This window comes from Pelmatolapia mariae, linkage group LG10_11 (genome assembly GCF_036321145.2).
Source record: "Pelmatolapia mariae isolate MD_Pm_ZW linkage group LG10_11, Pm_UMD_F_2, whole genome shotgun sequence".
Classification (NCBI taxonomy): domain Eukaryota; kingdom Metazoa; phylum Chordata; class Actinopteri; order Cichliformes; family Cichlidae; genus Pelmatolapia; species Pelmatolapia mariae.
Genome location: NC_086236.1, coordinates 74274597 through 74287155, shown reverse-complemented (window position 1 = coordinate 74287155; position 12559 = coordinate 74274597). Strand labels below are relative to the sequence as shown.

Genomic DNA, 12559 nt, shown 5'->3' with positions numbered 1-12559 from the left:
GTGATCACAAAAACATCAGATACCAGTCTGGAGGATAACTCCAGCCTTCATGATGGTGCATCCCAGTAAACGACTCTATAATACTGTAACTGTTGTGTAACTCGTTGTACAATAAATTATCCAAAGGAAAACCCGTTAAGTTCAAAAACTGTTGTACGAAAAGACTGTTTTTAACAGAAAGCGATGAAGCTCAGAGCAGCGCAGCTTTCACTGCCACACGCTGCAACAGTCACTCAATGCAGAGACGTGTGGCGTCTCTGTGCTGCAGAATGGGCAGCGTCGCTGCTGTGCGCTTACTAATAATTCATTTTTACTGAGTGAGGGAGCCTGGGCCTGCTGACTGCTTCTTAGGCATTGCAGCGCCACCTTGAGGCCGGAACACAGCACAGCAGTATCGTCTTTGACCTGAACGCAGAGATTGAACCTCGCGCGACACGATCACTGAATATTTAATATGAGCTTTAACATATCAGGTGCTGCGTTTAATGTCAGGTTTGGGTTATTTTCACTGAAATCCTTCGGAAAATGACAGAAACTGTTTTGAATGGATGCTTTGGAATTCCTACCAAGTGTTCAGAGACACACAGAGATATGGACACATGTCGGACTTTTATCTAAACAGAAACTTTTATTCAGAAACAAACAGTACAAAATAACAGTGGAATTACTAAAATACATGCAGCTGTTTCAGAGGAGCTGCTTCAAGGCACCAACGAGCCCTGGAAATATTTGGATTTTAAAGGCAGGTTTAAAAATTTTCACCAGCAGGGGGCAGCGTTTCTTGAGCTGGCGTTGTTTTAACTTTAGTTTTTGATGTTTCTAAATTTTCTCACAGATTTTGTGTTTTGCCCGGCTGCAGCTGCAAAAGCACTGCACCAACGTCAGGTAGAAATTTGTATCACAGTCCTGCTTCCTTTGGCATCTGTTAAACATAATTCATAAAGGTTTTAGGCATAAAATCATTTTTTAACACATTCTCGTGATGGCTTTTCTTAATTTGAAAGCATTTAAAGTATTTAAAAATAAAAAATAGCACCCTATGGCATAAAAAAGATTATTCCATTTCAGTAAAGTAGTTTCAGAGGAGTGAACTAAACTAACCATACATGGGCAGGGTGGAAGAAAAGGCGGCTCCTTGTGTGTTTAAGTCTTGGAACACTTTAAATGCCCAGAACAAAACCCACTGTGGACAAAGCTGCTCTGAGGTCGCTCTGCTGTGTCTGCTCTCAGTGGAGATCGGGGGCCCAGCGCCTCATCTGTGCTTTGACAGACAAACTCTCTCACATTCTGCCTGCGTCTCAAAGCGGTTTTTGTTGCCTCCGCAGCCGCTGTACCAGAAACGAGAGCAGACGCTACGTTTGTGGTCGAAGAACCACCTGACGGTGTAATTCACACAGTCGCCAGCATCCTTGGTGAGGAAGCAGATGTCTGCAAGAGGTGAAACAGCAATAAAATCCCTGTGTTACAATATCCTTTATATTTCTGTTCATTTTCCACCATCAACATGATGCTAGATTCATGTTCTATGAAACGCTGACAGGAGCGAGGAGCCAAAATCAGCTCACAGAAAAACAAACTTAATAAAATAGAATAGAAGAATAGAAGAGCCCTTTAAGATAAGATAAGATAGCCTTTATTAGTCCCACGCGTGGGCACAACATGAGGAAAGATGAGGAGAAAAATAACTCCCCCCAGAGCTCCAACAGGGAGATCAGTTTGAGAACAGAAAAAAACACCTCAGCACAGGAATCATCACATCTCACAACATGGAAGACACAAGCTTGGAAGGCGTTTGGAGGGGGTGGGGGGTGAGTGCAGGTCTGTGTCAGTGTACATGTACAAAATTATGGGTGCTCTGCAACGGAGAAACAAAATATATAAATAGTAAAAGGCTTTAGGAATAAATAGCAGACAGTCCAGATAAATGCACGGCGTTTCGGCGGGTACGGCGAGTGTGACGCTTATTTTGAGCGATGAAGAATACTAACATGTGATTTTATTTTTATATTTCAAGATCACAATAATCTTCCAATTTAGAACTACAAGCTAAAAAAAGAACTAACACCATTAAACTACACTTCAGTTGAGTCTGGAGGTGTGGCACCTGACTGACCTGAGGCGCAGACCAGAGAGCAGTGGGTCAAACAGGTGGTGGGCGGGGTCACCTGTGATGGCCCTGGTTTAGCTGAGACAGGAGGATCTGGCGATGGCCTCCAGGTGTGTCAGAGGGCAGCCAGTGATTTTTTGGGTGGTGTTAACGACCCTCAGTGCACCCTTCCTGCTCTCAGTCGTGGCCCCTGATACAAACACCTGGCAGGAGGAGAGCACGCTCTCCACTGAGGAGGGTAGAGGAGCAGCTCCTGCTCCATGTTATTCCTCCTCAGGAGGAAGTGCAGCCGCTGCTGGGCGTTCTTTTCCAGGGTGTTTTATTCGATTTTTCCAGACTATTATTAAATGCATAAACAATGAATAGTGGACTGAACAGGAAGTCTGAGCCCTGAAGGCTGGAAAATATCAGTCGTTGTCCTCAGAGGCTAACACGGTAGGCTAGCAGGACACTGGGCATAATTTATGTATGGAGCTGCAAAGTGCAGCTGTGCTTCTTACTAATACCACTGTAACCTCCTGAGACCCAGCACACTCATTTATGTCCTCTGAAGGGGAATTGATTTTAGTCTCTATCTTTTGACCTGTTTGAGCTTCCCGACTAAAACACTTTCTCCCTCAGTTCTTGGCTGGTTAAACTGAAGTAAGCTGAATATTTATGGCTCATGTTTTTGTTGATTTCTCCCTATTTGATGATTGCAGACTGTAGGTGTGATGTCACTGAGATCATCTGCGTTCCTCAAACTCAGCGTTCTTCCCGTCATCGTAGCGAAGAGGAGAAAGGACAGCGTGACTGAGAGCAGGTGGATGCTCACCTGTGGACACAAAGCTGTCCAGCTGCTTCGTCGGCTCCACGTTCACATCTGTCAGAGACCAAACAGTCAGCCAGGAGTGTGAGCTAAAGCTGCAGAGCTTCAGTGAAGCAGGTTTCATTAGAGCACTTTACAACACCACAGGCTGAGTTACACCCACAGGGGAGAAATAAACAGCAACCCAGACAGCCATAAACAGGCCAGCGATCCGAGTGTGTGCTTGTAATGATGTGGACTCACTGACGACTTAATGTAGTTTAAATCTGTTTGTTTTTAACTAATTGGAAACATGTCTGTGAAGGTTCTCAGTCATCAGGTCTCAGCTTGGAAAGAAAAGCTTCTGGACTTCTTTAAGTTGCTTGAAGACGTTTAAGCTTCTTCAGTTCTTAGAGCAACTGGTGGAGAGTCCCAGATTTAAGCCCCGGCCTAAGCGGGGACAATGGACCCCCTAATGATCCTCTACCTAATCACACGAGCCGAGGTATGACAACAGGCGCAGATCACAATCAGCCAAGGGTTCGGGTGAACTCGGTGTGAAAACTAACCCCACCCTATCATGTGATTTCATTCCCAGATGCCTTAACACCCAATCACATCCTGGGTCTTCTGACCTCAGGAAATCAGCCTCTTTGCTGATTTGATGAAAGCCCAGTTAGGATAACCGCATGTTTTAAGAGCTTTCTTTACATGTGTGGGTTCACCCAACATCTTGGTTGATTGTGACCCCCACCCATTTTCACACCCAGGCAGAGGATCAATAGGGGGTCCACGACCCTCGTAGGGCCCCTCCCACAGGGCTTAAAGATCTGGGACTCTCCACCAGTCGCTCTGAGAACTGAAGAAGCTTCTCAGATGAAACGTCTTCAAGAAACTTAAAGAAATGCAGACGCTTTTCTTTCCAAAATGTTTTTGAATGTTACTGAGCTTTAATTAGCATCTCAGATAAACAACGTGCCATGTGTGTTTATGTGTGTGTGTGTGTGTGTTTATGTGTGTGTGTGTGTGTGTGTGCACACGTGTGAGTGCGCTACCTGTGAGGTCAGCTCCTGAAAGTGAACTCTGTCTTTTGTTCAGAGTGTTGATGACGCTCAGGTTTCTTGCCATGATTCCTGTCTGCTCCTGGAACCAGTTTCTCGGCTGATCAGAAATCTCCAGCTCCCAGTCTGCTGAGCCCTGACTGGACATAGAGCAGCGGCACTCGCTGAGCCATCACAATAGCTTTCTGAATAACACGTTTAATTATTGCTGCTCCGTAACTGCTGTTTACTAACATTTATGTGCTTCATATTTCAAGGCATAGAAACACTACAGAGAAAACCCAACAATCAGACGACGTCATATGAGCAAGAACTTGGCAACAGTGGGAACGAAAAACTGACTTTTAACAGGAAGAAACCTCCAGCAGAACCAGGCTCAGGGAGGGGCGGGGCCATAAAAACACACTGGAGTCTATTAGATAGATATGATACAAACCACTGCAGTGCAGTACCTGTAATACCTACAGCGTGCTCTAATCGCTCTAATAGGATATTATGGTCAACAGTATGGAACGCTGCACTGAGGTCTAGCAGGACAAGCACAGAGATGAGTCCACTGTCAGAGGCCATAAGAAGATCATTTGTAACCTTCACTAAAGCTGTTTCTGTGCTGTGATGAGCTCTGAAACCTGACTGAAACTCTTCAAATAAGCCATTCCTCTGCAGATGATCTGTTAGCTGTTTGACAACTACTCTTTCAAGGATGTTTGATATGAAAGGAAGGTTGGAGATTGGCCTATAATTAGCTAAGACAGCTGGGTCTAGAGATGCTTTTTAAGTAAAGGTTTAACTACAGCCAGCTTGAAGGCCTGTGGTACATAGCTGATTATTAGAGATAGGTTGATCATATTTAAGATTGAAGCATTAATTAATGGCAGGACTTCTTTGAGCAGTTTTGTAGGAATGGGGTCTAAAAGACACGTTGATGGTTTGGAGGAAGTAATTATTGAAGTTAACTCAGAAAGATCAATTGGAGAAAAAGAGTCTAAATGAATATCAATGGTACTAAAAGTAGCTGTAGATAATATTACATCTGTGGGATGATTATTGGTAATTTTTTCTCTAATGATTAAAATTTATTTGTGAAGAAGTTCATGGAGCAATAAGAGAAACTTATTCCAGTTAATTAGTGCCAGACAGTAAGAGATGACATTGTCTCCAGCTTATGGGTTATCTGCTTTAAGGTGTGTTTGTGTGAGCTACACAGATGTGTTGTTGATGACAAAGCTGTGTGAGTCTGTGGAAAGTGTTACCTGTTAGTGTCCAGAGTGTCGTCTGGCTCTGACAGCTGGCTGCAGGTCAGTTTAAATTCGGGTGGAGGATAAGTGTTGAGTCCCTCTGAAATAAACCCGAACAACCCATCAGTGTGTGTCTGGTTACAGACAATAGGGAGATCTGAGCGTGCTCTTACTGTTGAGGGCGGAGAGGAAGACTCTGATGAAGCGCTGGGCGTAGCCCTGCTCGTCGGCCTTCAGCCTGTTGAATCTGATCAGGTGCTGCTGTATGGGCGCGCTGGCCAGCTCCTCCACCTCCGTCCGTTTGTAGCGACCACCCACCGCCACCACAAACAGCGCCACCCCCTCACACTGGGCCTTCTGGGAGATGTAGCGCAGCTTGGCCTGGTCCCTGTAGGCCGTCTTGGTGCCCACCACAGTCAGGACGGCCCTCTTGCTGCGCGGCTGGCCGGCCTTCAGCAGCACCTCCCTCAGGGTGTAGTCCAGCATCTGTCCCAGCGCCAAAGAGCCGCCCTGCTGCTTCATGTTCTGCATCATGTACGTCTTCATGTCTCCAGCGTTCTGGTAGGTCTGCAGGCCGAACTCCACCTTGGTGCTCTGTTGGACCAGAGCCACTCGGGCCTGGCGGCCGGCTCGGCGGGGCTGTGGACTCACGGCCAGCTGCTCCACCACAGAGCTCAGCAGCTGAAGGGCACCGGCGTATTCATCAGCCTGGATCTCCCTGGAGCTGTCCAGCACCATGACCAGGTCCACATCCGCCTGCTGAGGCGGCACTGGTTCCTGGATGAAGGCGCACTCCTCTGCACGCCTGCAGGGGTCTGCAGAGACAGCAGCAGCCACTGAAAACACCTTCATTCATCCTTTTGTCCACGCTGCTCGTGTATTTATAGTCTGACAAAAAACACGTTAATTTCATTGTAAACAGTGATTTCTCTCATGTATTACCAAAACTGAAACAAAAAAGTCTGATAACCGTTTTTAATCCAGGGAAGGATTAGACCCCTAAAGGCCTAAAGTTGTGTATCAACCAAAGTCTCTGTCAGTGTACAGAAGTTAAATATTTGACTGTTTTTCTACACAATGAACAAAGAAAGAAATGTGTGAAATTAGAGAAAAAGTTCTGGAAGTTTTGTTTGTAACTGCAGTCGTATAAAAACTTTTCATTTGTTGTTGCTTAATGACTTTGTGCAGTATGAACAGGGAGGTTTTAATCAGCAGGGAAAGCCGTAAAACTGCGTCAGCTTGTTTGAGGTGAGCAGCAGATCCAACGAGTTAGAATCAAAAATGTCTTCAAGTGCACATTCAGGTCTGTGAGACTCGTTCAGACTTATTTTGATGTGTTTACTACCACTGGGGAGAACACACATGTGTTTACTACCACTGGGGAGAACACACATGTGTTTACTACCACTGGGGAGAACACACATGTGTCGAACAAAACCAAAGGTTTTCATGTTACCCTACGCTACCGGACGCACTCGACGACGTCGACTGGGACATGTTCAGAGCATGCGCAGTCGACATCAACGAGTTTACGGAAGTAGCAGTATGCTTCGTCAATATGCTAGCGGAGGAGATTATCCCCACTGCGAGAGTCACCACATTCCCAAACCAGAAACCGTGGATGGACAGATCGATCCGCGCTGCAGTAAACGCCAGGACCGCCACCTACAACGCGGGTCTCGCCACTGGCGATATGAGCGCCTACAAAGCGGCCTCATACGGCGTGCGGCGCGCGGTGAGAGATGCTAAATGCCGGTACCGGGAGCGTGTGGAGTCCCGCTTCCTCCAGGGCGACACACGGAGTATGTGGCACGGACTATGCACCATTACGGACTACAAACCCAGGGACACTGCGCCCATCAACGCCGACTCTGCATTCACCAATGAGCTGAACCAGTTCTACGCCCGTTTCGAGGTTAGCCAGGCGGCTAATGCCATCTACCGTCTGACTACCGAGGACAGTGACGTCATCAGCGAGAGACCGGTGACCAGCATCGCGGAGCATGACGTCCGAGCGGCATTGAGGAGAGTGAACACAAGGAAAGCGGCGGGGCCAGACGGCATCACCGGCCGTCTGCTGCGCTGCTGTGCTGACCAGCTAGCAGGTGTGTTCACTTACATCTTCAACGAGTCCCTGGCGAAGTCTGTGGTCCCCACATGCTTCAAAAGATCCACCATCATCCCGGTGCCCAAGAACAGCAAACCCTCATCCCTGAACGATTACCGGCCAGTTGCGCTGACCTCGGTAGTAATGAAGGTGTTTGAGAGGCTGCTGAAGAACATCATCTCCTCCTCCATCCCAGACACCACAGATCCGCTCCAGTTCGCCTACCGACCCAACAGATCCACTGAGGACGCCATCGCCCACGTCCTGCACACCACCCTCAGCCACGTGGACAAGAAACAGGGTAACTATGTGAGAATGCTGTTTGTTGATTACAGTTCAGCGTTTAACACAATAGTGCCCAGCAGACTGTTCACAAAGCTGAGGGATCTGGGACTCAACAGCCGTCTGTGTGCGTGGGTGTTGGACTTCCTCACTGGCAGAACTCAGGTGGTGAGGGTGGGTAGGTGTGTCTCCGACAGCATCACCATCAACACAGGAGCACCACAGGGGTGTGTCCTCTCGCCACTGCTCTACTCCCTCTACACTTCAGACTGTGTGGCCACCCACGGCTCCAACACCATTGTGAAGTTTGCTGACGACACAGTGGTGTTGGGCGCCATCTCCAACAGCGATGAGGCGGCCTACATGGACGAAGTGAAGAATCTGGCATCATGGTGCCAGGACAACCACCTCCAGCTGAACGTCGGCAAGACCAAGGAGCTGGTGGTGGACTTCAGAAGGAGTCAGCACAGAGACTACAAGCCCATTATCATTAATGGAGCTCCAGTAGAGAGGGTGCAGTCCTTTAAGTATCTTGGCGTCCACATCTCCTCAGACCTGACATGGGCTGCCCACATTCAGGCCCAGACCAAAAAGGCTAGGCAGCGCCTGTATCACCTACGACAACTGAGGAAGTTCAGGGTCTCTCCAAAGATCCTCAGGATCTTCTATACAGGCGCTGTGGAGAGCATCCTCACACAGAACGTGACATCGTGGTTTGGAAACAGCTGTGTGAAGGACCAAAAAGCTCTCCAGAGAGTGATCCGTACAGCAGAACGCTGCTGCAGGATTGCTCTCCCCCCGCTTCAGGACACCTACACCAGGAGATGCCGGACTAGAGCAACGCAGATACTGAAGGACCCGTCCCATCCTGGCAACAAACTGTTCCAACTTCTACAATCTGGTAGAAGGTTCCGCATCATCCGGGCAAGGACAGAGAGACTCAAGAGGAGCTTCTATCCCCAAGCCATCCGGGCCCTAAACCAACCCCCCCCCCCCCCCCCCCCCCCACACACACACACACACACACACACCCGCCCTCTCACATCATCTATAGTTGACTGAGACTCTCCTCCAGACACTCAATTCCTTTAACTTTAAATATGTTTATATTGTCCATTCTGTAAAATAGTCAGATGTCTATTCATATTAATGTACAGAATTCACCTGCTTGCTGCTACTACTGCACATTCACCCAATGTATATACTATATATATATATATATATATTTATAATGTTATTCCTCTACCCCCCCCCCCCCCCCCCTTTTTTTGCACATGTTGAGGAGCGTGTCAGGATACATTTCACTGTGTGTTATACTTGTATAACTATGCATGTGACAAATAAAGAACCTTGAACCTTGAACCTGAACACATCACCTTTAAGGCCTGGACACGTTTGAAACGTTTCGTTCTCCATCATGGAAAAATGGCTGAAAATAAAACCAGGTCAGCTCCGAACTTTATAAACTCAGCTCTGCGGTCTCCAGTGTCATTGAAACACAGCCAGATGCTGCTCACTGTGTTTCCAGGTCTCTCTGTGCACTCGGCCTGAAGCTACACTTGCTGCCTTGGAATGTCGGCCCCCTTCCTTCTGGCACACATCAGTATGATCCCAGTCTGTCTTTGCTTGCGATTGGCCGCATGCTGTGCCCACCAAAATAAAGTCCCACCCCTGCCTGAATGGCTGAAGATATAATTGCATCCATGAGTCTGCCACCTCTGTACGAGACCGTCACAATCACCTGCTGCAGAGCCGATAATGGCATCAATAAAAGCAGCTGTACGTCCTGAGAACAGTGAGATGTGGCGATTTCCATTTTTAGGAGGACTGTAAAGTCAAGCTTCCTCATATTCACTTTGATCCCACACAGCTCATCAAACTCAAACTAAAAAAGTGTGGAGTATAGATGAGGTATGAGCGTCAGTCGTTACCGTAACAGATGGCACAGATCTTGACCCTCCTCAGGTCAGCAGCCGGCTCCTGTGGCCTCCTCAGCACCGTGAAGATGGAGTTTCCTGTGTCGTCAGCCTGAGAGGAAACAGCAGCTAACGTTACCGACTGCTTCACTCATTCATGACAAACAGAATTTCTTCAGCGGCTGAGGGAAGACGACAAGCAGCTTAAAGAAAATGATGTTTTATTGAACTTTCCCTCTTCAGCCTTTAAAGTCCACCCGTCTTGTATGTGCTTTATAACTGACAGCCATGAGAGAAGCTTTCAGACACCACAGCTGTTTCTTCCTGTCGTACACTAACTTCTGGCTACACACTGTAAATGTAACCGCACAGGGAGACTAAGTGCACAATGAGCTGGAACGACTTCATGTGTTTGCAGGCCAAACAGGCTGTGAAAAAGGCCCTCACATCATCTGCTGAGAAGGTCCCAGATGTATTGGCTCAAGTGAGAGCAAAGAGATTAAAAAGGGGATGATGAAACTGTGGGACCCTCCTGAAGTCATCACACCGTAAGGTCTAAAAAGGAAGACAAAGTGCAGCATGGGCTGGAATGACCTCTTTTCTATTAAACATGTCCTGATAGGAGTTCAACATGTATTGGTTCAAGACTCCAAACACTGGGACACCCTAACCGCAGCATTAAGAGCCAAATGTTTTTAATCCAAGGCAAACACTCAGGTAATCTCAGACTGGGCGTCGTTGCCATAACAACAGATTTATGAAGTTCCATCTTTAGCCAAACCAGATATTACGATATCGACTCAACACTCCTAGAGACACTGTATGTTCACATTGATAGGCATGGTAGGTGTTGTGGACAGATAGGGTGGCACGCTCGCTGCATTATTGCATCACTTCCTGCTCCTGGTACGACACACAGAGGTGCTTTTTCAGTTGTCTAAAGAGCAGCAGCAACATCAGCAGTAACTGTCTAAAAGCTGGCTCTTTTCTGCTCACTTTGTCAGTTGTCCAATTATTCCTTCCAGTATCCATGACACACAACGTAACGTTCGATAATGTGTCATGCGCAAAAGCATCAGCTCTAAGAGCCGTGCTAAGAGAGTGCTCAGTAGAGAATCAGAAGAGTCGACTCCCATTGAGCGAGAGCCGGCTCCTCACTTAATTTCCTTTGGCTGCTCAGCTCTCACACAGTGGCTTAGCTATGCTCCAATCCCTCCATATTGTGGCCAATCACATGAATAATATCATTATGTGAGAGACGCGACAGTCAAGTGGAGCGTGCGTCTGTCCTCTCAGTGAGTGAGCGAGACAGTAGACAGCGGTGAGGAGGGCTGTGCGAAAGCAAAAACACGTAAACGTGCCCGACACCCGTAAACGAAGCAGCATCTGGCTGCAGTTTAAAGACTTTTTTGTCTCGGTCTCGACTCGACTTTGTCTTGGTCTTGTCTTGGTCTTGGTTTAGGCAGTCTTGACTACAAGTCTAACCCAGGCCCTGTAGTGCTAGTGTAGGTACTGTAGCTGAGCCCTGGTTGGCTGTGTCCGAGGTGGGAAATCAGGCCGGTTTGGTGACTACGAGGAGGAAGCGTAGCCTCAAACAGAAACCTTCAGTACACTACTAACGAAGAAAAAGCTCTGGTCATTGGCGGATCTATACTGAGAAACGTTAAGCTAGAAACACAAGTGGCCTAAGTCAACTGAATTCCATGGGTGAGAGCATCTCTGCTCTGGCTGCCGCTCCGGATAAGTGGGAAAAACATGGATGGATGGATATATTTCATGTCAACAGTAATGACACCCAGTTGTGTCAATTAGAATAAGCCAAAAACAACACTTAGTACCTTTCTAACTTTGCCAAAAATGATATGGGCTTTATAGATAAATGGGACAATTTCTGGAGGAAACGTTGTCTTGTTAGGAGAGATGACAGCCATCCCACGTTGGACAGTGCAGCTCCCATTTCTAAAAACCTGGACACATTAATTAACCTTTTCATCTACTCTAGTCCATGCTGGTAACAACGTACTGATTTATCCTAACCCACTGAGTCATACTAAGTGCCAGACTCATCAACGCACAGGCCAAGGAGGAGGAGTGGCAGCACTTCAGCCTATTAACCAATCAAAGACACAGACACAGTTTGAATCATTTAAAAAACTGTTAATAACCAGACCGGTACCGGTCCATGCCCCGGGGGTTGGGGACCGCTGTTGTAAAATAAAGTCCAGTTTGAGTTTTCTGATCTAAGCTGTCTGTTTGAGTTACCCCAGGGAGTCAAGTACTTCTAATTTTTAAGCTCTATTTTTCACAGGAGCTACAGAATCCAGAATCAAGATAAAATTATTAACAAGATACCAGAACACTTTTCTTAAAAGTAACGCAGTATGTTACTTAATTACTCCTGGGAAACAGTAACTTGCTACACTACCTGTTACATTACTTTCATGTTACTTTGCAAAAAAGCTGCCACACACTGTCTCACAACCACAGTTTAGCAGCATGAACCTCAGGCTACAGCCCACACACCAAAGCAAATCCCTAATGAGGACTCACATCTCTGAGATCTTTCTCTTAGCAGAACACAAAGCAAAGAGTGATTCTACTTTAGAAATGTGAGCAGGTAGAAAGGGAGGCTGCAGCCTGACTGCTCATCTGTTTGTTCTGTCTGGGCAGCATCAGCAACATCATGCAGTTGTTTCTGTCCTGGATGCAGTTTTCCTCTTTTCCATTTGTCTTTTGTACAATAAAAATAAATGTCCATATCCATGCTGTAGGCTGCCTCGCTATGACTCACTCTGACACGTGAACTGGAATCAGCTGATCGTAGAAGAGTGCAGGGCGTTTTTTGATTCCCATCCCCAGATGGTCTCAGCCATTGGTTGTAAGTCAGACTAAATAAAAGATGATTTTGTGCATAATGGTGTTCAGGTTAATTCATCAACAGGTAGGTTTTGTGTTCAGCTAACATGACTTTCTACATTATTTTCACCTGTTTGAAAAATCCAAATGGAAAATCTTTTTTTTTTTCATTTTTTCAAAAAACAGAGAAAAAATTAAACATGTT

The 12559-nt window shown here is 46.7% G+C and overlaps 2 protein-coding genes across 4 annotated transcripts in view; one reads left to right on the top strand and one right to left on the bottom strand.

Annotated features, from left to right (window-relative positions):
* rpp25l (ribonuclease P/MRP 25 subunit-like) overlaps positions 1-12559 on the top strand; it is a 110609-nt gene that overhangs the window by 41157 nt on the left and 56893 nt on the right. The window lies entirely within an intron of this gene.
* Positions 606-12559, bottom strand: part of LOC134635876 (collagen alpha-6(VI) chain-like) — a 62129-nt gene continuing 50175 nt past the window's right edge. The window contains exons 35-40 of one of the 2 annotated variants that reach the window (XM_063485512.1): positions 9514-9610; positions 5367-6008; positions 5209-5293; positions 3950-4095; positions 2922-2969; positions 606-1428 (exon numbers count right to left, since the gene is read on the bottom strand). In XM_063485512.1, the coding sequence (XP_063341582.1) occupies positions 1253-1428; positions 2922-2969; positions 3950-4095; positions 5209-5293; positions 5367-6008; positions 9514-9610 (1194 nt within the window). In that variant the 3' untranslated portion in view covers positions 606-1252. The remainder of the gene's footprint in view (positions 1429-2921; positions 2970-3949; positions 4096-5208; positions 5294-5366; positions 6009-9513; positions 9611-12559) is intronic. The other variant, XM_063485513.1, reaches the window with a different exon arrangement.